The 24,210-nt window shown below is 33.8% G+C and overlaps 14 protein-coding genes across 14 annotated transcripts, besides 4 other annotated features; 6 read left to right on the plus strand and 8 right to left on the minus strand.

The window, feature by feature from the left end:
• Positions 1-307: 307 nt before the first annotated feature.
• Positions 308-802, plus strand: TA15275 (transcription factor btf3 homolog, putative; the record flags this gene model as incomplete). The annotated part of the gene is made up of 1 exon (XM_947524.1): positions 308-802. One exon carries the CDS (start codon positions 308-310, stop codon positions 800-802), a length of 495 nt encoding a protein of 164 aa, XP_952617.1.
• Positions 803-1,347: 545 nt separating this feature from the next.
• Positions 1,348-1,830, plus strand: TA15220 (60S ribosomal protein l21, putative; the record flags this gene model as incomplete). Its single annotated transcript, XM_947525.1, has 1 exon — positions 1,348-1,830. The coding sequence occupies one exon, from the start codon at positions 1,348-1,350 to the stop codon at positions 1,828-1,830; it is 483 nt and encodes a 160-aa protein (XP_952618.1).
• Positions 1,831-1,955: 125 nt separating this feature from the next.
• On the minus strand, positions 1,956-3,233 carry TA15115 (arginine N-methyltransferase, putative; the record flags this gene model as incomplete). The annotated part of the gene is made up of 5 exons (XM_947526.1): positions 1,956-2,294; positions 2,325-2,456; positions 2,518-2,595; positions 2,626-2,957; positions 3,005-3,233. 5 exons carry the CDS (start codon positions 3,231-3,233, stop codon positions 1,956-1,958), a joined length of 1,110 nt encoding a protein of 369 aa, XP_952619.1.
• A 248-nt stretch (positions 3,234-3,481) lies between these two features.
• Positions 3,482-5,608, minus strand: TA15060 (Zinc finger-like regulatory protein, putative; the record flags this gene model as incomplete). Its single annotated transcript, XM_947527.1, has 1 exon — positions 3,482-5,608. The coding sequence occupies one exon, from the start codon at positions 5,606-5,608 to the stop codon at positions 3,482-3,484; it is 2,127 nt and encodes a 708-aa protein (XP_952620.1).
• Positions 5,609-6,360: 752 nt separating this feature from the next.
• Positions 6,361-8,579, minus strand: TA15005 (uncharacterized protein; the record flags this gene model as incomplete). Its single annotated transcript, XM_947528.1, has 4 exons — positions 6,361-7,309; positions 7,405-7,902; positions 8,034-8,228; positions 8,341-8,579. The coding sequence occupies 4 exons, from the start codon at positions 8,577-8,579 to the stop codon at positions 6,361-6,363; spliced, it is 1,881 nt and encodes a 626-aa protein (XP_952621.1).
• A 354-nt stretch (positions 8,580-8,933) lies between these two features.
• TA15000 (uncharacterized protein) lies at positions 8,934-9,850 on the plus strand (the record flags this gene model as incomplete). Its single annotated transcript, XM_947529.1, has 3 exons — positions 8,934-9,287; positions 9,336-9,429; positions 9,471-9,850. 3 exons carry the CDS (start codon positions 8,934-8,936, stop codon positions 9,848-9,850), a joined length of 828 nt encoding a protein of 275 aa, XP_952622.1.
• Positions 9,623-9,691: a sequence feature (2 probable transmembrane helices predicted for TA15000 by TMHMM2.0 at aa 201-223 and 243-265).
• Positions 9,749-9,817: a sequence feature (2 probable transmembrane helices predicted for TA15000 by TMHMM2.0 at aa 201-223 and 243-265).
• Positions 9,851-11,916: 2,066 nt separating the features above from the next.
• On the minus strand, positions 11,917-12,717 carry TA14895 (60S ribosomal protein l7a, putative; the record flags this gene model as incomplete). The annotated part of the gene is made up of 1 exon (XM_947530.1): positions 11,917-12,717. One exon carries the CDS (start codon positions 12,715-12,717, stop codon positions 11,917-11,919), a length of 801 nt encoding a protein of 266 aa, XP_952623.1.
• A 1,244-nt stretch (positions 12,718-13,961) lies between these two features.
• TA14890 (60S ribosomal protein l5, putative) lies at positions 13,962-15,181 on the plus strand (the record flags this gene model as incomplete). Its single annotated transcript, XM_947531.1, has 3 exons — positions 13,962-14,034; positions 14,279-15,099; positions 15,155-15,181. 3 exons carry the CDS (start codon positions 13,962-13,964, stop codon positions 15,179-15,181), a joined length of 921 nt encoding a protein of 306 aa, XP_952624.1.
• Positions 15,182-15,183: 2 nt separating this feature from the next.
• Positions 15,184-16,400, minus strand: TA14785 (uncharacterized protein; the record flags this gene model as incomplete). Its single annotated transcript, XM_947532.1, has 6 exons — positions 15,184-15,289; positions 15,327-15,377; positions 15,492-15,694; positions 15,741-15,869; positions 15,900-16,160; positions 16,269-16,400. The coding sequence occupies 6 exons, from the start codon at positions 16,398-16,400 to the stop codon at positions 15,184-15,186; spliced, it is 882 nt and encodes a 293-aa protein (XP_952625.1).
• A 238-nt stretch (positions 16,401-16,638) lies between these two features.
• Positions 16,639-16,710, plus strand: a tRNA.
• Positions 16,711-16,915: 205 nt separating this feature from the next.
• On the minus strand, positions 16,916-17,264 carry TA14730 (ribosomal protein l29, putative; the record flags this gene model as incomplete). The annotated part of the gene is made up of 3 exons (XM_947533.1): positions 16,916-17,002; positions 17,072-17,137; positions 17,229-17,264. 3 exons carry the CDS (start codon positions 17,262-17,264, stop codon positions 16,916-16,918), a joined length of 189 nt encoding a protein of 62 aa, XP_952626.1.
• Positions 17,265-17,783: 519 nt separating this feature from the next.
• Positions 17,784-17,855, plus strand: a tRNA.
• A 209-nt stretch (positions 17,856-18,064) lies between these two features.
• Positions 18,065-19,016, plus strand: TA14725 (uncharacterized protein; the record flags this gene model as incomplete). Its single annotated transcript, XM_947534.1, has 4 exons — positions 18,065-18,233; positions 18,357-18,685; positions 18,742-18,787; positions 18,817-19,016. 4 exons carry the CDS (start codon positions 18,065-18,067, stop codon positions 19,014-19,016), a joined length of 744 nt encoding a protein of 247 aa, XP_952627.1.
• A 322-nt stretch (positions 19,017-19,338) lies between these two features.
• Positions 19,339-21,532, plus strand: TA14670 (uncharacterized protein; the record flags this gene model as incomplete). The annotated part of the gene is made up of 2 exons (XM_947535.1): positions 19,339-20,575; positions 20,658-21,532. 2 exons carry the CDS (start codon positions 19,339-19,341, stop codon positions 21,530-21,532), a joined length of 2,112 nt encoding a protein of 703 aa, XP_952628.1.
• Positions 21,533-21,571: 39 nt separating this feature from the next.
• On the minus strand, positions 21,572-22,131 carry TA14565 (ribosomal protein l27, putative; the record flags this gene model as incomplete). The annotated part of the gene is made up of 3 exons (XM_947536.1): positions 21,572-21,653; positions 21,684-21,797; positions 21,881-22,131. 3 exons carry the CDS (start codon positions 22,129-22,131, stop codon positions 21,572-21,574), a joined length of 447 nt encoding a protein of 148 aa, XP_952629.1.
• Positions 22,132-22,574: 443 nt separating this feature from the next.
• TA14510 (uncharacterized protein) lies at positions 22,575-24,045 on the minus strand (the record flags this gene model as incomplete). The annotated part of the gene is made up of 2 exons (XM_947537.1): positions 22,575-23,075; positions 23,110-24,045. 2 exons carry the CDS (start codon positions 24,043-24,045, stop codon positions 22,575-22,577), a joined length of 1,437 nt encoding a protein of 478 aa, XP_952630.1.
• Positions 24,046-24,210: the final 165 nt, after the last annotated feature.

Below are 24,210 nucleotides of genomic sequence, written 5' to 3' on the forward strand. Positions count from 1 at the left end.
TCATAATTTACATAAAAATTAACTAGGTTTGAGTTATTTGGGATTAACACTAACCCCATTAGATTCCATTAAACGTTATTATTATTTTTATATATTTTAATTCCATATGTTATTTCATTTCAGTAATCCAATATAAACATTGATATTTTCCTAGTTTTGATGGAATATTATAAATTTTAGCACAAACCACACTTAATTCTCTCTTATGTAGTTTAATCAATAAATCAATATCTTCCCATTCATTTTGGACTAAAATTTTTTATTTAAACCATCTTGAAAGCTTAGTACATAATTTCAACTTTTGAGAATGATGGAAACTGTAAACCCGGTTACAGTTGACACTGTAACCCCTGAAATGCTGGCTGCCAGAGAAAAACTTCGATCTCGTATGGGAGTTACAGGAACACAAACAGGAGGAAAAGGAACCGCAAGAAGGAAACTTAAGAAAACTACTAAATTTGTAGGTGATGATAAAAGATTACAATTCGCACTACGCTCAATAGGAGCTGCAAACATACCTGGAATAGAGGAAGTTCAAATTCTTAAGGAAGATGGAACATTCTTGACATTCAGTAATCCAAAGATCCAAACTGCTCCAAACGCTAATACATACGTTATAACGGGAGTGGTTGAAGAAAAGGAGCTTTCCTTCCCAGACATTCTCCAGCAACTTTCAGCTGCAGGATTTGACCTTCCAAAGAACGATCACGAAAAGGACGGAGATTTGGAGCAGCCAACTGACGTCCCAAAACTCGTGGAAGTTTTTGATGACGTTCCTCAAAACACAGATTCAACAAGCTAAAACATTTAATTTGATAAGTTAAGACTACAATATACTAACACATTCATGCAGTGTTCAATATACCCTATTTACTTTCATAAGTATTCCATATGTATATTGTCAAATTTTTAATATATAATACTATATCAGAATGTGTTGGATTAAGATGTGTAAATTCTGGAAATTAACGATTTCAAATAAAATAATAAGTGAATTTTCTATTGCGTCAAAACGTATAAATTGTAAATAGATTAATAGTTGTAGCCAGTTGAACTATACACCTCGATGGGGATTCTATATTTCGTAGGAATCCCCATCCGATAGAATAGTTTTATTTAGTTTTAAACAATAAATTAACTTAATAACAGTTATTTTGTTATTTAACTATTTTAATATATTTTTATCACAGTGTAAGTGATTTGTTAATCTTTAGTTTAAGGTACGTTTACCCACTTATTCTACCTCATCCTGTTTATTTCACTTATTCTTTCACTATATATTTATATCACTTGTTAATCACTATTTTTAATAATATTTTTATTTACCTGAAGTTCATTTTTTATCAGATGCCACACTCTTACGGTAAGAGAGCCCGAACTCGTCATAAGTTCTCCAAACCCTTCCGTCGTCATGGTATGCCACCATTATCGAAGTACCTGACAACATATAAAGTCGGAGACTATGTCGATATTTTCGTGGATTCAGCAGTCCATAGAGGAATGCCGCACTCCTTCTACCACGGAAGGACAGGAGTTGTTTATAATGTAACAAAAAGAGCACTGGGAGTCATGGTAAAGAAGGTAGTTAGAGGAAAGGAGCTCTTGAAGAAGGTTAATGTTAACGTCGAACATGTAAGAAAGAGCCGTTGCAGAGAAGAGTTCCTCAAAAGAGTAGCAATGAATGACGAACTGAGAAGAAAATCAAATCTTGAAGGAAAGAAACTGAAACTTAAAAGACAACCGAAAGCAGTTTCACCTGGATATTTCGTCAAGGTCGACAAGGATTCCGTTGTAACTTTAGATCCAGTACCTTTTGTAGAAAAGTACTAACTTTCTAATAATGCTCAAATATGAATATACATATTATACAAGATTATTATAAAATTTACATTCGAGTAAACTATACAATTATTTAATGCGATAGTAGTGGCACTTGAGTTTAGTTGGATCAGTGTCTAAAGATAAATTAAAGGAGGAAAAATACCATTTATCTGATAGCTAAGCTTAATGTCAACGTCCCTAGGATTATCCTTATTCTTTTTAACGGCGATGATTCCATTTATTAAGTCATTTTCCTGGAGGTTTAACACCTCCTCAATGTATAGTACAGTTTGCTTCCAGTGAGTATACTTTGATTTAGGACTAGTTGTTAAAGTGAGAGGTTTATCGCAGGAGCCAAAAGTAACGTCGAACCAGAAAACAAAGGCATGGACGTAATCTCTCCTCTCAGAAACAAGAACGAAATTAGAACAGAAATCAGTGTCTGAAACAGTACAGTTGTTTAGATTGACATCCTATGGGATCCATTAAGTTTTTTAACTTACAAATATACAATAAGAGCTTGTAACCAGAGACTTTTCATCCACAAAATCCACCAACGCCTCCTCCATTAAGTGTTCCTTCACCAACGAGAAGTCCAGGCCGTAGGTATCATCCCACTTGTCGAACTTTTCAGCCTAAACCAATTATTGACACTTAAATAATATCAATGAGTATAAAAGTTTGCGTATGTATTACCTTGTATTCATGATCTTCTATAGCTGAGATATATATCCTGGCACGGTCAGGGAAGATTAGTCCTCCAGGTTTAAGATACTAAATAAGATAAATTAGTTGTGAATATACCTTGTCTCTGCAGTATAAAACTGACTCGATCATGTTTTCATAGAGGAGAAAGTATCCCATCCACTCACTTATAATCACGTCCACTGGCTCAATCGTGTTTTCGTCCAAATCCTCAACTTTTGATTTAATGTACACAATCTTGTCGGACAAGCCGTTGGCTTTGGTGATTTTTCGTGCCAAATCGATGATGCTACTGTTATCTATGGCGTAGACTTTCTTTGCTCCTGCCTTTGCAGAAAAAAGAGATAAAATTCCTGTTCCGCATCCGATATCCAGAACAACTTTATCTCGAAAGAGGTGCTGGTTAGTCATAACTGACTTGAAATAAATACCTATTGAAAAGATTGTAAGTAAAAAAGGTGGATTTGAGAGGAGGTACCTGTTCTTACGGAATCTTTGAGCATTTCCTCGTGGATTCCAATATATGAATAGGAATTGAAGTATACATCTGAGTTTTTAGGGTTATTTAATTTATTATCGGAGGAATCATGGTCATGATCAGGTTCATGATCCCTTGAGTCAACGAACCCGTTCCACTCGGAGTTAAACTCATTTAACACACTTTCGGGGTATGGATTCTTATCTATCTTAACTTGACTCGGCAACATTATTGTCTGTTATCAGATGAAATTGAAGGGAATAAAATAAAAAACAGAGATTCGTTGTGGAATCGAGGGAAAATTGGGAGGAATAATGAGAAGCACACTATAAAATAAATATTCATAAATGCTCTTGGACAAAATTAACAATGTTTTTAATAATTTTACAACTTTATAAAATTACTGGGTGAAATCACCATTAAGATCACAAGTGCAAAACTAGCTCAGAATTACAGTTGTTGCTTAACAGTGGTAGGTTAAAAGGTGCTTTTCTTCTTTCTCATGTACTCATATTTCCTGGCAGAGTTCAGGAGTTTGTTTTTCAAAACGTTGGCTGGGATGTTCTTGGGCTGTAACTCTTCCTCACCGTGAGCGTGTCTGCAGTCTTTTCCAACTCGGCATACTCCTGTTTTCCAATGGTGGCAGATGGTTGTTCTCCAGACTCCAATGGTGGATCTAAGCTCCTTCTTTCCGTGTGCAAAGTTGCAGTCATCATTAGCGCAAATTCCTCTTTGCCAGTATTTGCATAATGATGTCTTCTTAAAACCTAGGTTTGGGTCTGCGGGGAGAATGGTTGGCAGGTTATCTTTGTTCTTTACTGGTATTCCTGAATTATTTGGTTCGTTCCCCGAATCAATACCCGCACTGTTTCCATTTACAATGCTGGTATTGATTCCATTGCAATTTCCAACATTGAGGTTGACGATATTTCCATTCAGGTGCGTTGGTCCAACACAGTTAACATTACCATTAATAATGGAATTGAAATTATCATTCATTAGGGGGTTAATGCCGTCAGTTTGTAGATTCGGATATGCCTTGATTGGTTTGGAAATGCATAGTCTCTTCATTAAGGTTTCCCAACCTTCGGACTGGTCAATGTCATTATCTCTATAGATTTCAGAGAAAAGTGCATCATTATTCAAGAGGTCGTTGGATATCGTATCCGAATTGAAATCTGAGATAAGGTCAAGGCCGAGTCCGTTTCCTAGTCCCAATTCTTTGGACGCAATGCCGAAATCAGTAATATCTTTTGTCAGGAGATTATCGATTCTTGATAGGGAGTCCATATTGTTAAAGATATAGTCGATTTCAACATTGTTGTTGAGGGTTTTGTAGTAGGACTCGTTGATTGAGTTGATCATGTCTTTATTGAAGTAGCTGAGAGATTCAGTTCGGTCCTTGTAGGAATCGTTAGCCACTTCTGATAAGCCATTCAACTCGCTTTGATGGAATATATCCCCTAGAAATGATCCAGCCAGCTGGTTCGCTTGGTCTTTTGAAGCCATTGAGCAGTTAATCGAATTCGGGTAATTTTGACCAATTGAAGGAGCATTGTTCGAGTTTAAGGATCCTGGATATCTATAACCACCGTAAGTTGCGTTAATACTATGATTGTTCTCACAGTTACTTCCATTACCCTTTAACTGCGTATTGACGTTCGTTACACTTCCCATATCACTTATCGTATCAGTGATGCTATCACTCATTGAATCGTTAATCAAATCACTGACTGTGTCCGTAACGTTGTCAATGTTCTCGTTTGCTAGGGCTCTTAGGTTTTCATTGGTAATGGATTGGCCTGGAAGTTGACTTGCGGTGGTATTATTTATCGATTGTTGGTCAAGTCCACCAAAATTCTGGTATTGTTCATGATGAATTCCACCTGGAGCAGAGAAATTATGGCCATTTGGTAAGTTATTTTCATTTGATCCCCTAAAAACCGCCTTACGTTCGTTAACCCTTAATGATTCTCCGTAGTTGGGCATTTTGCAACCATTCAAAACAGTTTTCTGCACAATTAAATCATCTTGTCTCTTCAGGTTCCTTACAAGCTTTGATTCTATTTCGTGTGGATTCAGGAGCTTCGACTCGATGTCAATGTTGTTGATTAGATTCGGGTCAACGTCAATATTCGTATGCGTCGAGTCGATATCTTCGATGGAGGTCATGAGCTTAAAATCAATATCGTCCAAGGTTCCTTTAAAATCGCTATGAATTCCATCAATGTTTTCGTTAAAATAGTTATTCAGTTGTTCTTCGAAGCTTCCTCTTGATTGTCTTTCTGGGTAATCGTAAAACTGGTTAAAGTTTGCGTCGATTGGTCTGTTCAGACATGTTTCGAGGGTGTTGGCCCAATCTTCATCTTGGACGTTGTTAAAATTATCCTCCGTTGAAATGTTTTGTGAGGGGAAGCCGTTTTCCGAGATGTAGGTTGTGGAGGAAGATGTTGATTCGATGTACGGGGTCAAATCGTTGGGACTAACCCAATTCGTGAGTATGCTTCCTTTGATTTCTTCTGTGACGTTCAAAACTGGATTATCTAAGACTTCTTTCTCTGGGACGATGGGCTTTTCAGCCCAAGTGTTTGAGCAGTTGGCCATGAAACGGGGTTATTGGTGAGAGAAGTAAGTGTCGAGTGCAAGTTAAGCAAACAATTGGGCTAAAATATTAATGGTTGTTACTATAAAATAGTTTAAATGTAGATGAGCTGCATTGTTGAATTTTTCTTGATAATCTTGGACAAGCAAATTTTAATTCCCTTGATAAAAATAATCATTTTATTATTTAAAAAGTTAAGGAATGACAAATTTTATAAGAAATTGTATAATGTTAGACAATTTCTACAACAATAGAGTACAATTTAATGAAAATGTGTGTAATAATTACAAATTTAACAGGGTTTTAACTAAATAAATGCTATTTGTCAAAGTTAATTGATAAAAAATTTTTTAAATTTCAGAATACATTAAAAATGGATATTCATGAATTAAATGTAGAAGTATAAACAAATATGACACATTTAAAGGATAAAATAAATAACAAATTAAAAAGGAGTTATCTAAGATTTCTAGATAATCGTTTAGACATACAATTACTACCTCCCGTCCATTAATAGATCGGATATTTATTATGGGGAACAAATCAGGTTATGTAGGTAAAATATTATATATATAGCCGCCTTCCATACATTCTTTAATATATTCAAATAACTATTTACATAAGGTTTCGATGTCAATTTGAAAAATAGACTTTTAGAGTCTTTTTTACTCTGTTTTCCAATGTCCACAACAGCATGGATACACACGAATTGCTCCATTAATAAAATTTTGCATTCATTTACATATATTTCATTTTAAGTCAGATTATTATTTTTGAAATTTTTTTTACAATTATTTGTGCCTGCGGAAATCGCCTTAAATAGTTTCCTCTGGATTCTTGTCTGGTCGAGTTTCTCGGATTTGAGGCTGTTGTTTATGCTATAGAGCTGAGATTTTGCACAAATCGCCTTCTTATCGCACGGGTCCACTTCTATGAAATTTTTATCCCTTATTTTTTCCAGATATTCTATGATTTTCCTATGAGTGTTAGTGTCGTCACCTCCCAGCGGAAATGTTTGTCTCACTTTGCAGTCTTGGTTGTCCCATACTGTTCCTGGTAATAAATTTTTATTTATTTTTTCTGTATATGTTTTCAAATTAGTCTGAGATCCCAAAATGGCCCTTTTCTTCAGCTCTTCATCCACAGGTTCGAACGTGTACCTTCCATTTCCCAAACTTAGCCAGTCAATCAGGCCTATTGCGTGAGATATTCTGTCACTGGCCCAGTTTCCGTCGGAACATTCTTTGGGTGTGGAGATAGAATTTCGTTGAGTGCCAGATGAAATCTTCAGTACAAAGCAGGGAAGGAGGGAAGTGGTTGCGGCTAGGATCCTGGAAAGAGCAGTAAACTCATAGTTTATGATTTTTTCAAGCTCAGAACTGGGTAAACCCCTAAAAAATCTCAAAAATCTCATGTGATAACCAGATGTTTTATCTTTCTTTAGACTTAAGGCGTACTCAAGTAACATCAAGAACCAGTCGTTCACATTAGTTCTGAACGATTCACTAGTTGCAAGACCGTGAATGTTATCTTTAGCATGTTTCATGTTATTGTGGTTAGAATATTTAGAATTAAAATTGAACCCTATTAACACATTATTGTACAAATTTGCCCTCAGGGTTATAGTGTCATTCTCTAAGTTCTTTATATCAGTGAACATGTCAGAAATGTCAAAAATCAAGTTCAGAATGTGTGCTACAAACCTAAAAATTAATTAATATACGTGATTAATACATAAATTCTTCAATGTTAAAGTATATAAATTAAATTGACTAAATGGTGGAAAATGTGAAATTACTTGATTGTTAAATTAAACGAGTATTGAGATATAGTATAGAATAGAACGAGAAAGAACAATGGTGATTGAAAGGCCTTATAATTACAAAAGAAACACTCAACAAAAAGGGAGATGAAAATATCCTCGTTTAAGCAGGAGTTTAGCAGCTTCTTTAGTGTGTAGATGAACAGATGAATTGTTGACCTGGTTGAATACAAACGACTGCGTTTCTTTTTTAGGAAATTCAATAATCTATAAATTGAGAGATTTAGTCCTCCAGAAACAAGGTGTAGTATCCTGTTACTATCTGAAAGTATAGATTTTATAGTTATGTTTTGTTTTAGTTTCTTTTCTAAAGCATGTTTAAGTTTAAATCGAGCTTTAGTAAATTGACGCATATATAAACCAGAATCAAAAGTATCAATTCCTGAAGAACCTAGAAGAAAGGCCGAGAATAACACAAATGTGTGGTGGTTGTCATCTGATAGCCTTGAATTTATCAAACCTGACTGCTTCTCCCTAAAATAACGAATATAAATAGGAAACATGGAATATATAAAAGTACTTGAAAATTAATATAATATATATATATTAGAATAATTAATTTTATGTATATTTTATATCTAATCAACAATATATCATTTTTGTACCAGTATTTCCTGTATAAATAATTTATGGTATCTTTTAACGTAAACATTAACGTTTCCATATCTGGAATATCTCCGTGTGAACACCTATGGCGGCATTTAATAATGCTTTCTGGAAAATTCGCCTCTTTTCCCATAAGAATCATGCTTTTTGCGTATATTGAATCCTGTTCCTGGTCCAAAAGCAAGTTTACGGTCCTAATTTAACGGTTTGATGGTGAATAAATATTCTTGAGATAAATGATATTGACTTAGTAATATAGTTTACTGAAAAATAAACTTTTTAATAAAGTTATTCAAATTTAAATACCTTATAATTGACATTGCGTACAAATCTCTTATGTTTGATTGATACAAATTGGAATTTTTGTGTGAAAGAATTACGCTCAGTAAAAGGTAGGTTGCGTGAATGGCTGCAGGGACCCTTCCTCGGGACTTCCATAGCTCTATTTGGAACAGAATTGACTCATATTCATTTTCTTGCGATAAGCGTTTGAAAATATCTAGTACTTGGAAGTATGAGTACCATGGTGTAGGCTCATTTAACATTATTTAAAATTATGAATTTAATTTACACCTCTTAATTTTAAACTACATAAATATTAAATCATTCAAATTAACAAATTTTGCGATATAATTTACAGATTTAAAATGAAAAAATATTTCTAATCAACTACTCTTCACTCTCCTTGGGTTCATCTACACAACTTCTTAATTTCAAACTTTTTTTTTACTTGAATATTTTAAAACTATTGTTTTCTTACTTGAATATTTTAATTTTGTATTCACTTTAATGTGAAATATTTTATTTAATTGTCATTTTTATTTTTTTAATTTCACGTTTTACTATCAATTTTTTCAACTAACTTGATTTTTTCATTTTAATTATTATAATTATGGATTATGAATAGCTGTACTAGTTCTGCCGCCTATTTTGGCAAGACTAGTGAGGTAACAGAGTTTCTAGATGAGTTTATTCGCTTCCGGAAGAAGATACTGAGCTCTTCTGACACTCCTGTGTCTGATTTTTCAGTTCCCAACCACCCCTATCGCAGATCTAAGTTTTTAAACAGCTCCAAACCTTCTGATGACCCTAAATTAAACGGTGTACATACAAACCAGGATATCCACAATGATAGTTTTAAAGAACCTGAAAGTCTTTCTAGGGATCATGGCTCTAATCAGGATAATCTTTTATGTGTTGCCTTGCAAATGTCTGTTGATGATGAATTGCATCTCGATGCCTTCATTTCACTGGTATTATTTAGTTTTCCAACTACTGAACCTATACTAATTTTTTTACAGGTCGATGCTTATTATTCTATGGTTCAAGAGTTTCCTGACCTCGACCACTCTGAGTTTGAACTGGGTGAGATTCTCAAAAATGCCAAAATAACAAGTTAGTTTTTTCAATTTATTTATTAATTTATAATTTTTTAGATCGAAAGTTTCCTAAGATTGAGAACAGAATTGATATTGAGTGGTCCAAGAAGACTGCTCACGAGTTGAAGTATCAGCTTCTGATTAAGGACATTAAGGAACTTCTGGTGCCTAGTCAAACCCGTTTTTCCGACTTCAAGCCTCCCATTATGTTAGTTTTTAAAATTTTTATTTTTTTTAGTTCTGGGCTAAACATATTCTTTGGCGTTGCTCTTACCTTCATCGGTTCATACTCAATTTCTGGCTTCCTTGGTGTCAAAGACCCTCTTTACGTTTGTTTTTTTTTCTTAACTTTTGTTCAGAGGTCGCTAATTGGGGTGGTTTCCTCCTTCATTGCTCTCGTCGTCGACACTGTCCTCTACCTAATGAAACCCTCTTAATATCTTACAAACTCCTTATCTACATACTACATAATATATACAACATGTATTACTCAACACTTAACATGAATCACTTCCGCTTTATATCTATCATGTATTGTAGAAGTTAGTATATTATATCTAGCTAATTAGTTACATGTATATATATACATAAGTGATTGGGATCAGATCAGGTCTCCTTTGTTATCCACATATAGATTAGGTGGAACAAGTTGAATCATCATTTCCGCAATCTTGAGATATCTAGTTATCGAATTCGAGTAATTATGTTAGCGAAACTATTAGCTCTAGCTATCTTTTAGGTTCCTTATTTATTTGGTAATTCTTATTGTACATATCATTAATTACTTTTGATATTTAACTTAGTATCAATTAGAAATTGTATTGAATAGATCGTATGAAATATCGGTTATTTAAATCTTATCATTAACAATGTTACCATAGATATACATTTATCTTGATATTTAACAATCATAGATGTAGGTAATTATCTTGGCCATAAAATCGGTAATTATCTCAGAAATATCGATAATTATTTTAAAATATCGGTAATTATCTCGATGATAATGGTAATTATTTTAAAATATCGGTAATTATCTCGATGATAATGGTAATTATTTTAAAATATCGGTAATTATCTCAGAGTTAATTATTCTTATTTAGTTTAGAAATAAGTAGTTAGTTAACGACTTAGACTTAATAAAGTGGCGCTGCCGAAACTAATTCCATAGAAAATAAAAAGGGTTATAAACCTAGGGTCTCATTTAAGTAGTAAAAGTCTACAAAGAATGAAGATGAATTACTTGTGTCATTGGCAATCAAGATCAAGAATGAACGCTCAAATGAACTTTGTTCGTTTGTCATTAAAAATAAAACACTAAAAAGAAATGAAATCTTAATACCATGGTATTCGAGAAAGTGGCTTCCTAAAGAGGCTCCAGTCCACTGGACATCAATAAGGCTATGAACCAAAGGGTCAATCCTCAAACAAGTCCTCTCAAGAGTCTAATGAATTATTCGAGTATATAATTATTCATTATAGATCTTTATGAATCATCAAGCATTAATTAGAGTCATAGATCATTGACTAATTAATATGAATCATCTTGTGTAAATGACTAGTCATAGATGCTATATAGTGCATGCATTCTAGACTGAAATGTCTCGGACTATTCTTGAGTTTAATTTTCCTGGTTCAGTATCTTGGTTTTTCATTAGTGTATAAATTCACAATGAACCCTGAACTTATGTAAATGTAGTTCAATCTTGGATTATAGAAATCATTAAATGGGCGTCTATACAGGTGAAACCAAAAAACCTGGGCCATGGTTACAATAAAACCTTAATGGCTAAAATAAGCTTTTAAACCTCAATTAGAGCAATATCTGAATTATAATTGCATTTGATATATAAACCACATGTAAATATGGGTATAGAAATTTATTAGAGGGGGGAACGAGTCACATTTTAATGTGGCTAACTATCCCTCTGTTGTTGTACGCATGTTCAACGAGGTAATAAAATACATTATCACCTGCTTTTTCATGCGAGTTGAATCGCCTATTGGCGAACTATTAATTACTTGAATTAATATGTGTTTGTGTTTTATTAGGATATCAGATTTAGGTTTCATCAAGAGTCAGCCCCGAAAGATGGAAAAGCTAATATCATCACTATCCTTTAGATACGGTTAATATTGTCAAAGACTTTTAATTAACCGTTGTGGTTGTTTTATTTATTAAACTAAAACAGTTCTTTTGTGCGTCATTTGGCCCATGTTATCTGATAACATGGTTCCTATTAGAACTTTGGTATAAGCTACTACTGGCATAGTCTATCAGGTAGACTCACGTGGCTTCGCAGCTAAATCTAATCAGAGATTACTAATTCATCAAAATTCAGAACAGGTCTGTAATTTTATCTCATCATTTTAAATTTTTGCCATATTAAATTAGTTGAAAATTAACCATTAACATCCTTGAAGTTCATTGAATATCCAAATCCTTATTTTACCCAAGTAATAAATAAAATGTGTAAAATAAATGAATACTGTATTATATAAATATTTAATTGTAAGTTAAACCTAATTTCTTGGCGTTTTCCATGGCGATTAAAGCTTCGCGTTTCGCTATTACATGTTGGGACTTTATTCCCATTACGTGGCCTCCCCAGCGCTTCCTCAACTCTGAGTTATCATTGAACATTGCTGTGAATGTCTTGACCAGGTTATCAAATTCCGCCTGGTCTTCCTTCCTAACATTGTCGACTGCCACTACTGCTGCTGTTTTCTGGTGAACCAGCTTTCCCAACCTACTCTTGCTCTTGATTATGCAGTATGGCACTTCCTTTTTCCTACACAATGCTGGCAGCCATAAAACTAGATCTATTGGATCCACATCGTGTGCGATTACAACTAGCTTCGCCTTCTTGTACTCGACCAAGTTTGTCACGTGGCTTAGTCCCGTTTTGAGCATAAATGGCTTCTTTGTTGCCACTTCTGTTCCCGATGCTGCAAGTTCTGCGTCCTTCAAAAGTCTTGCTGCTTTTTCCTTCTTCGTCTCTGGCTTGTATTTACTCAGAAATCTAAGCAACTGCAACGCTTGGCTCTTGTCAATTGTATAGTTGAACTGGTTTAAAGCTGGTGGTATTTTAAGTCTCTGTAGCAAAACTCTGCGTTGACGTTGGATCTTTATGTATTTTGGCCAACGGACGTAGCGTGACAAATTCACTTTCGGTCGTATTGAACGGCCAATACCAAAATCGCGTGGTGTTCTCTCAAAAAATGGATTCTTTAGCTTAGCGACCTTTGGTTTAGCGAGTGGAGCCGGTGCTGGCTGCTTTTTACTCTTTTTGACAGTCGGGGGCATCTGTAGAATTATTTATTAACTTTTCTAAATTATTTTTTTACATATTTATATATAAAGTCTGATCAAGTGTTGTAACATAAAAAAATAGGGAGTAAACTGGTTAAATAGTACACATGGATCTAGAACTACTCTAGTGAAACTAACCTTTATTAAATCTAGAAGAATTTAAGTGTACTATAAAGTAAACTTTGTTTTTTAAAATTAAAAAATAAAATATAAATATTTAATAAATATTTATACTATTACTAGCAGCTTTTTACTACCATGCCCCAACTATATGGGGATCTACAGGGGCAGAGTATTGTCAAGATCAACTGTGTTCGAGCACTTGATTCAATTGAATTCAGTCATAATAAACTTGATTTTCATGTCTATGTGATTTGAATTTCTCCAATTACATACTATTGTGTAATTAGCAATTTTAGCATAATATGCATTCTAAGCACAAAATTGGCTTCTATGGCTATAAATTAAAATTTTTATTAAAAAATCTTGTATATTAAATTTTAGATAGGTGTATGCTCAAATTTAACATATATCAGTTCAAGAATCCTTATTTATTAAATATGTAAAGAAGTGTAATTATCTAATTTTCTACTGAGTTATTTTTACAAATAAACTAATCAATCTAGTGTTGTAGTTAATATATTTATATTAATCAATGGAAGATCCATTTATAACCCCAGGTTATATAATATTTCCATAATTGTTTATGTGTAATGTTGATAAAGAGAGCTGGATAAATAAAGTTAATCTTGATTTCTGTATAAATAAAACAAAATATTTAGTATATAACTATTGATGGTATAAATTATAGATATATGAAAAGAAATATCTAGAAAAACAAGTTAATAGTATATTTAGAAAAGGTTTAATATGTTACAGAATGATGGGAGTAATAAAATAGACAAACACAATTCTAATCACAGTGATGAATATATATCAACTGTGTTGATGAATAATTAGAATTATTGTTACATTGTGACTTAACAACCATGATGTCCCCATTTGTAATGTTATAAATCGATCCATCAATTGTCATTTATATTTTTATTTATTATATTATTTATATTATTTATATCATCCATTGAAAGTTGCGGATATTTGTTGGATTACCGACTCTAATAAATATCCTAACTACTTGGTTTATAACTCAACATTGTTATGGTGTTTGACATTATACCAGAATCCTTATAGAACCTCCACATTGTTTCAATATCAGATTTAAGAAGCATATAAAATAAATGACTTTCCTAAGAGTTGTAAAGAATAAGGCCTATTTCAGGCGATTTCAGGTCAAATTCCGTCGCCGCAGAGGTTAGCATTTACCATTGTAGTCATAGTTATATATCCTGTTACATTTGCCAAATGTGAAATTTACAAATGTTCGACTCTGTAACATTGACCATAAGGCAGATACAAATACTGACTTAAACCAAAGTATAAACTTTTATACTTTGACCTGTCGTCTGTTACAAATTTTTTGTACCCTAATATTTTTTGGCAAAATTTATGTGATCTTATTTTATAAGCTATTTTGAATCTTCTGATCTGTTTTTAGAGGGGAAGACCGACTACTATGCCAGGAGACGTCTGGTAGCCCAGGACAAGAACAAGTACGACTCACCAAAGTACCGATTGGTGGTGAGACTGACAAACAAGAGGGTCATCTGCCAAATAGTATCGTCGACACTAGTTGGTGACAAGGTCCATGCATCAGCGGACTCCTCGGAACTGGTCCATTATGGCGTTAAGGTTGGACTTACCAACTACGCAGCAGCGTATTGCACAGGGCTGCTTTTAGCAAGAAGATTGCTGACCAAGCTCAAATTGGACTCGCAATTTGTAGGGAAAGTTGAAGCAGATGGTGAGCTATACCACGTAGAGGAAGACGATAACGAAAGACGCCCCTTCAAAGCACTATTGGATGTTGGAATCAAGAACGTAACCACGGGAAACAGAGTGTTTGGAGCACTCAAGGGAGCATGTGACGGAGGGCTCCACGTTCCTCACTCGGAAAAGAGGTTCCCAGGCTATAGCGTAGATGACGAGAATAACGGAACCTATGACGCACAAGCACATAGGGACAGAATCTTCGGAACACATGTAGCAAATTACATGGAATATCTCAAGGAGGAAGACCCAGAAAAATACAAAAAACAGTTTTCAGCATATCTGAAACTAGGGTTGGATAGTGAATCACTAGAGGATATGTACGCAAGTGCCCACGAGAACATCAGGAAGAACCCAGTGCTTCCAACGAAACCTAAACGCAAGCTTAAACACGTCAGAGAAGGAAGCAAGGTTTTGACGTCTAAAGGTTCCTACGTACGTAACGTTAAAATCACTAAGGCTCAAAGAAGGGAACGCGTTAAACAAAAGGTTACTATCCTAAATAATTATTTAAATTTAATTAATAAAATAAATGATTTTTTAGATTTCTCTATTGGTTAACGAAAGCTAATCTTAATTTAATAATCTCCTACTCTTTGAATATATATACAAAGGTAAAAGTGCATATAATTCTAAAGTTTTATACTTGATTGTTAAATTACCTCCCGGGCATAGGTGTCTGAAAAGGCCCCTTAATCATGGAAGGTTATACAAACACTGTTTTAATCACCACCATGCTACATGGTGGCTTCATGCGACAGTTACAACTAATTAACATTTTAAATCCATAAACATAAGAAAGTTAAGGAATGTTTAAAAAATTAAAAAATTGTTAAAAGTTCGAGAGGATCGACTGTTCCATGTCCTGGTCCATGTCACACCTATCAGGGAAGAGGTGAGAGTAGATATTAAATGCCTTCTCAATCACTTCAAAGTTTACCTTAATGAGCTTGGAGGAAAACATTAGTAAGATGCTCCTGATTGTACAAACCCGAGTAATGAAATTTTGCTTTTCAAGAGAGTCGTCTTGTCTCTTTAGTAATTCATGGGCCCTTTGACTTGTGAGCCATATATACCCTGAAAACTGTTAAATATTAATTGGTACCGTTGCAACCAAGGATTATCCTTACCCCGCAAACCATGTCGTAAATGTGCTTGCCCTTCCTAATGACTAAATTGGGCCTAATTTTGACGAGAATCCCATTTTCAAGCTTCCCGTATTTACTGGTGCGAGTTTGGAGCATGATTGTGCCAGTGGACTAAGAAATAAGTTATGTTTTTGATCTTACTGAAATGCGCTGAATTTCGCAGGAAACAATGTCGTTCACATTAAACAAGTTACTCATTTCGTAAATATCCTCGTCAATTTTCCGACGATTCGCCAACTCTTCAGTGTTTACTTGGAGGATTGATAGCTGAGCAAGTTCGACAGAATTCACGTCCAAAAGCCACTTGTTGCCCTGAATACTGTCGACAACACCGATAACGATATCTCCGATTTGTCCGACGTATTTACCACCAAAAGGTTCTACGTAAACCAGCTGGTTCACCTACAAAAAGTTATTTGCCATCTCTGGGTTATTAATAGATAACCAGATAGCTAGGTATACTAATGCTGTATAATAAATAGAATTATATTTATGTTAAGATCTGTATACATGTTTAACTGAGCCCAGGTAACTGGCTCTGAGTTGTTTATCAGAAACGTAAGTGCCATGGCCTTGAAGTAAAAAGGAGGAATCCGAGCTCACAACGTCGCCGGGAACCACCACATTCGTGTCAACCATCATTAAATTAAAACTATAGTACAGAGAAAGTAAATTTATAAAAGCTAATCGTAAACAATACTATTATACAAACATTATTTAAAATAAGGGTAAAATAAAAATAATACAAAATTATTTAAAAGGATTCTATGAAATTTAAAAAAATATATATCGTACAACTCAAAGAAGGAAAATAATCATGACAGAATGTGTGTTCAAGTAAAAGGTTTAATTTATAGGAAAAATTAATAAATTTAACAGAGGGCCGATGGTGTAGGGGTATCACGTTTGCTTTGCACGCAAAAGGTCTCGGGTTCGAATCCCGATTGGTCCACCATTTTTATATTATAAATATAATAATTTATACTAATTTAAGTATATATCAATGGCAAACTTATGTAGTGACGGTTACTAAGAAAGCAATCCCAAGAGATAAATAATAAAAAAAGAAAAAAATACATGTAAAACTAAATATTTACAAAAATAGTGTAGACATGTAAATAGAGAAATGAACCAGATTATATCAAGGTTTTATGAGTTTATTCCTCTTCTGAACCAGAGGCAGATCCAGAATCCCTTAGATGTTTCTTACAAAACTTCTGGTTCCTCAAGAATTTTGGGCACATCTGAAACAAGTTAATAATAAATTTAATAAAAATTTATATATTTAGACGGTAAATGTGATATAAGCATACCCCTTTGGTAGGTAATTTCCTGGGAAATTTGTATCTCTTAATACCGTTACGATGAGCCTTTTTGCTCTAAAAAATTAGTAAGAATATAGAATAATGATATTTAATTTAAAGATTTAAAAAATAATAGTGAATAAGTCAAAGAAAAATGAGAAATTACCTGGTTGTGATTAGTATGATTCTTCGATTTAGCCATTTCAATATAAATCAAAATTTTAATACAATTTTTAAAAATAATCACAGTAAGAATATTCTTATGTAATTGGGTAAGTAAAAAAATAAATAAATCTGAAAAGTAATGTATGAATAATGTGGGATATGATCCAATAGGCTTGCTATGGGGAATAGGAAGAATAATAATAATTTAATAATGGATTTAAACATGAAAAAAACTCGTCTTTCCTGTGTAATTGTTATATATTAACTTCCTTCATAATAAGTTAACTAATTAATTAATGTTCATGTTTTCTTTATTATTCATTGTGTTACTTTAGAATAACATACACATATATTATTTAGTATCAAACTAGTCCATTGTGTAAATAAATTCATATGCTGGTTAAATAAAATAGTTTTATTCCTTAATTTACTCTTTTATACAAGGAATCCTGAGATCTGATTAAAACTAAACGTAAATATAATGTATAAATATTGGTAGCTGATTGTGATATAATGTTTAAATGATGAGGATTCCTTATGTGCTTTAGATTATAACTGGACTCATCGGGAATCGAACCCGAGGCCTTTCGCATGCGAAGCGAACGTGATACCACTACACCACAAGCCCATTGAGGAACCCTTAATAATTACCTTAAAATTATATTAGAATTTTATTTGTAATTTATGGTGTTTAAAAACCTTTATAAAGACTTGTGTTTAATTTTTGTATGATATTTTTCAACAATAAAATGTCTGGATCTGTTTAACCACCAAATTCACATATAACCTAATCCTTCCGGTGTGTAATTATTTTTCATTGTATATTAAAATATATAAATGGCCACAAGGATTAAAAGTGCAAGCTCAACAGGATCTAAGATTAGAATCCACTATCATAGTGCCATCGGTACACATAGGCTGAAACCACGCCCACTCAAAAACATACTATACCCATATTACAGGAATTATAAACCGGTTTATAGAGCCAGGAATCCTAGAACTCCCCGTAAGATTCCACTATTCTACTATTTTATCATTCTATTTCATACTCTTATCTTAAATTACAATATTCATTAGTTAAACCATTTGTATAATTATTGTTTTATAACAAATCTAACAATGAATTTAGTATACTATTGGCCTGAAATTGATAAATACCCCTGGCACTCACATCAGAAAAGATATGTAAATCTCGAGGATATTACAATTACCCTTTTTTCTGAGTTCCTTAGGAGAAACAAGTCACTAATTACACTCTATGAACTTTTACACACACTACCATTAAACGGAGTTGGATGCCTCTGTTGGAAGCCCGAAAAGTATAAACGTAATACTGAAACAAACGAAAATAAAGATTCAAACGGGAAAATTATTTTTAAAATTGATGAATTTGACTATGTCATCAACACACCCTCCAAGAATAATCAATATTTTTTAATCAAAAATGTTAAATATACAGTAAGTAATGTAGAATAATAATAGTATAAATTAACTATTAAAATGATAATTTGTAGACTAGACCATTTAGAGCTAAAGTTTTAGCCGATTTATACCTGGGAGGTAAGTATAAGTTTTAGTATAGTTATTAGATAAACTGATTAAGAAGGATGTAAGTCCAATTGGATCAGTTAGAGGTGTTTGGGAATACTCATTCCCGTATTCACTGGAATCTAATAAGTCAAGATCTGTGGATGAAGATAAAATACTGGAAGATTTGGAATCCAAGGTGACTAATTTAAGGATATATAGACCAAACAATATCCTTAAGTATAAAGAATTGATTTCTTAATCAATAATGCTTTGATATTTGGAATATGATTTGTTAACGACGATTTAATGTGTTGACTAATTATAATATATGAAATTAATAATATATGGGCGAAATCAAATGTATCATAATTAAAATAAATAATTTTTATTAAGAAAAAAAATAAAATGTGCCGGGAAATACAATTTAAATTAATAATCTCACCCACAAATGAGGTACAGAAAATTTTGCTCCATAATATACAATATTTATGTGATTTTAATTTTAATTTTGCTACATTTAAAATTGTATTAAAAGGATTTTAATGAAATGATGCTTTCGAAAACTATAATTCATACCAAAAATGAATTATAGTGAATTCATTGATTCATTAACGTCGTCTCACCGTAGTTTATTATCCAAATTAACAACAGATGGCCCAGAACAGCCACCAGGCTACCTATATAATGAATTAGTTGAATTTATAAGAAAAGATTTGTCAAAGCTAAACGAAATTGAAGAATATCTAATCAACAAGATAACCCGAAGAGAACCATATATTAAAGTAAAGTGCCTAAAATTATTAAAGTTTTTGTGTATTAAATTTCCCAAAGATTTTATAAGGCCTAAAATAACTCAGTCACCGCAGATTCTTGAGTGCAAAAACTATAGAGCCCCGTACGCCGATTTCAAATCCGAACAACTAACAAAAACAGTTAGATCAGAGTTTGAAGAACTCATCAAAGTCGTTTGTTCCTACGATTCTTCATCAAATAACAGTTTTGGAACACCTGAAGATAAAATGGTTGGATTCGGTAATAAGGATTACGGCCAATATAGCCAACCAACTAGCTATAATTCCGGAAATTTCGGATATGCACCAAATCCTTCAGGACAATATAACCCTCAGTCTTTCAGAGGTATGGGTGGATACGGAAACACCTCAATGATGGGATTTGGGAACCCAAACATGCCTAAAACACAACCGAATCAGAGTTCCTCATTCTCATTCCCAAGTAGCCTTGCTCCAACAGTTTCAGACCTTAAAAACGCCGGAAACAACGCTCTGAAGATGATCAGCAATGCAGCAAACAAGTACTTACCACCGGACTTAGTGGAGAAGTTCGAGAAGGTGGGAAATGTAATCACATCTACGGCAACTGAGCAGTTTGAAAAATACCTTGGAAACAGAACTCCATTAGGAAGAAGTAACTCAGCAAGCTTAAATAACTCAATGTACAATAGTAGAACCCAGTCAAATAATTCCAGCGGATATGGTGGTGGAATTGGCTACAACTCCAATCTGTCCAACTCCGGCCCAAGTTCTGGATATAACCCTGGAGGATATTACCCTCCATCATATAATACTCGACAGCCCAGTATCTCTCCCTCTGCCGGTCAACCTTTTGCTTCATTTCAAAGTCAGCCAAGCTTTAGCACAGTTTTACATTCTGCGCCAAGTGCTACTTTCTCAAATTCAGCCTCTTTATCATCCGTTAACCCCCCAACCGTCCCATCACTTGATTTGTTCGGGAATCAGCAAGCTACTTCCTTTTCTAACCCTGTTTCACCAGCATCTAAAGATAGGTTTACCCTTCCAGGTATTATTTATTATTATATATTTTGTAATATTATTTTATTTTTATAATTCACTAGTATTTTTGTGTTTTAATATCTGATTAGGAGAAGTGGAGTCATCGTTTGTGAAGGAAATGCTAACTTTTACTGGAATAAAGGTATCACCGTCACCTAGGCTGATAGAGGAGTACATGGAAAGGCTGAACCATATGGACAAAGGTTTAGTAGTTGATGAACTCCTAAAGCACCTGAATGTTAGGTCCTCAAAGTGGCAGTACCACTTTAGGATTTTATGCATTTTGGAATCACTGGTTCTTAAGGGTAACTTGGATGAAAAGACCCTGACTCAGCTCAGAACAACCGCAGTGCCCATTTTCGAGAAGTGTAAAGCTGAAACTCAACTTTCAAATAAAGCAACCAAGCTAATCAATCTGTTGAACACAAACAGGAATGTTGAAAGCAAAGGTCACAGTGGAGTTAACACTGACAACTTAATTGAAACTGACTCATTTGATAAAGATGTCTGTGCTTCAGACATTTCAGACGTGTTTAAGAATGATGCAATGGGCTTGTTTACCAATAAAACAGAACCACTCTCAAATGTTAATCCCACCAGTTTGGGTTCTAAAAAGAATACTTTAGACCCACTTGACTCCAAAGTGAACGAATTCGACTTATTATTCAACTCAGATACCAAGTCCAGCTCTAAATTATCTGATTCCGCCGATCGTAGTGTAAATGTTCCAAACTCAAACTTGTCCAAGCAGGAATTCAAAGATGATTTCTTAGGCCTTGACCTTTCCTTAGAAAAGCCAACACCAAACTTAAAACCTGAAAACTTAAGTGGAAATCCCATCATCAGCAACATTGACAATAATCTCGACCTCTTTGACAACGTCGATCTGTCGAACATCCTGGACAAAAAAACAGAAACCTTCGAGTTTCTTCAAAACAAGAAAGATAATTTCGACTTAATATAGTAAATTTATATATACAAGTGTACATAATAATATAATAGATTAAAATCTAAGTTTCTTTCTTAAAAAGGCCGTATCTCTCGTTCCCTTCTGAGTTGGGTCGATGTTTTCAGGCTTCGAAAAGCTAAACGTGAATTATTAGTTCTGTACTTACCACTCCTCCAAAACAGCCTTTACGGATTTTCTTGCCTCCTTTCTCGATGACTTGTTCTCCATCTGCTCGTCTGACACCAAGGATTTGGGGTCCAACGTTGTCGTAACCATATACCTATATATGTTAAAAGCTTATGTATATAACTCTATATATCTAACAGATCCATAAATTAGATCTAATATTTGAGTATTAAATACCTTGTGGGCATTAAATGGTTAACGTTAACGTATTTAACGAAGGCTTTAAGTTTAAGTCGTTTCTCAACCTTCTTGCTTGGCATCTTCTTGGTAACCTTCATTGGTGCCTTTTCAACACCTGCTACAAGACAGTTTAAGTATGGCCTCTTCTTGCTGGAGCTTTCGTTGGTTTGGACCACGACGGCCTTGCAGCCTGCTCTGCGGCCTGACAAGAGAATAACAACACGGCCAGGCTTTAATAATTTACCCATTTCCGATGAATATTTTATAAACTAGTGAAAAAGGGGGGTTGGAACAAAGATTAATATTATATAGGTATGGCAAGGGAGAATTGTGTTGGGGAAATAAAATCAGAGGATAATATAACAAAAGTCACAAAGAATTGTGAAAAAATAGTATTGAATTAAATAAAATTTTAATCCAATAATTAAAAAATAGGGATTATAAATGTTTATGATATTATGAGCCCAAGCGGATTCCATAGAAATGGGGACCGAACAACAATAACACTAATATAAGTTCATTCGTCATTATTATCAGATTAATGTCTGTGATTGTTTTTCAGATAATATTTTACTTTCTAAATTCCAACTGAGAGACTACACATTTAACGCTCAATAGTATATATATGATTCTATATAATAATTACATATTTAAAATCAAATAAACCCAAAAAATATTTTAATCAAATTAATTAATCCTCATTGTACTCTATGGTAATGGAAGGTGTTAGCCCTTCATCAAAATAAACATCGTGCCCAATCTCAATTTGTTTGAAATTATCATGACAATCGTCACATAAGTATGATGGATTTTCAGGCAAAAGTATACAGTTGAATGTAATCTTTGATGCCTCACTGGCCTTGCAAACTTGACAAGTCGCTTTATGCTGGTTCGGACTAAATGTGCAAAGTGGGTAACACTTGACATAAGGACAGTCGCGAGTTTTATCGAAAACTCTTAAACTTGACACTGTGAATCTGTGCTCACAGTCCCCGTAATGAAGAAAATAGCCCGAATCGTAAACCTTAAAATCAATGTTACTTAGAATAGCATCCTTTTGCTCAATTGGAGTATCCGATTTTAAAACCCCCAACTTATTATTTTTATAGAATTCTAGCAAATTTTCAGAGTAATCAACAGCTCTTTTCCTCAAGTCCGGGTATAACACACCATTTATCATATAACAGGAGCCCTAAAAAATTATAAATATTGGGGATGAAACGAACTGTGATATTAAGATGAAAGTCTTTTGATGTGATTTGTGATGAGCATTTGAACGAGTCTGTCAAATTCGCGAGTGTTTGTGAAGACAAGATATCAAATTCTCTGTATTTGTGGCCTCTTACATTGTGGTAGAAGCTAACGGTGATGATTATCTCATTTTCATCCACGATTTCAGTGTTAGTATCAGCGCTTTCATTGTTAAAATAAGTCTCAGTGACTTTCTTATGAAACATAAGAGGGGAGAAATCACACTTGGGTCCACCGAGGAGAAGGTGAGAGTGAACAATCTTGGAAATTGAGGGGGATGTGTACCGAATTGATCCTGAAACTAACTTGTAAGTATCCAACTTAACATTGTCTCTAAAGTACTTGAAAAGATTCAACTCTGACCAGGGATTATCCTCAAAATCTACATTAACTGTATGTTTGCCTGAGGATTCCTCGTATACCTTCATATTCAAATTCGTTGCAGCTGTTATGATCTCAGTTATGGTAGGTATCCTGAGGTTCCTGTGTAATACTCTGTTAAGGGAAGCTGACACCCTAAGCTTATTAATCTTAGAACGGCCAAGATTTTCTTGATTGGAGCATTCATTCTTGGTGTTTTGCATATCCAGAGTAGAGGCGAAAGTGTCCAGCTCCTCAATGTGCGATAGCATCCGTTCAAATTTCTGTCGAAATAAGAGTGGATTTACTGAAATTTGGGGAAATTTGTCCTGTAGAGTATCATCCAATGTTAATGTCGTGGGTATTGTAATATCATTTTGAGTACTGGTTGAAAGCTTGGGAGTCAAACTCCTCCTCTTTTTATTGGTTTGAGAGGTTTTATGGGACTTTACAAAAACAAGCTGATCATAGGGTATCAAATCTGTAATATTTACGTGAGGAATTGATTTAAACTTGGTGGTTGGGGAGTTCTGAGAAGATTCCTTGTCCATTCCACATGATATAGTGGAAAATTAAACTAATAAAAATATTCTAGAGTATTTTACAAATTTTTATTAAAATTTAATGAATTATATTGAATAATTTAAAGAATTAAAAAAAGAATAACCAAATTAATGTGTGTGGAAAATAATTTTTTGACATAGTGTTTTTATTAG

Source organism: Theileria annulata, chromosome 2 (assembly GCF_000003225.4).
Source record: "Theileria annulata chromosome 2, complete sequence, *** SEQUENCING IN PROGRESS ***".
NCBI lineage: Eukaryota > Apicomplexa > Aconoidasida > Piroplasmida > Theileriidae > Theileria > Theileria annulata.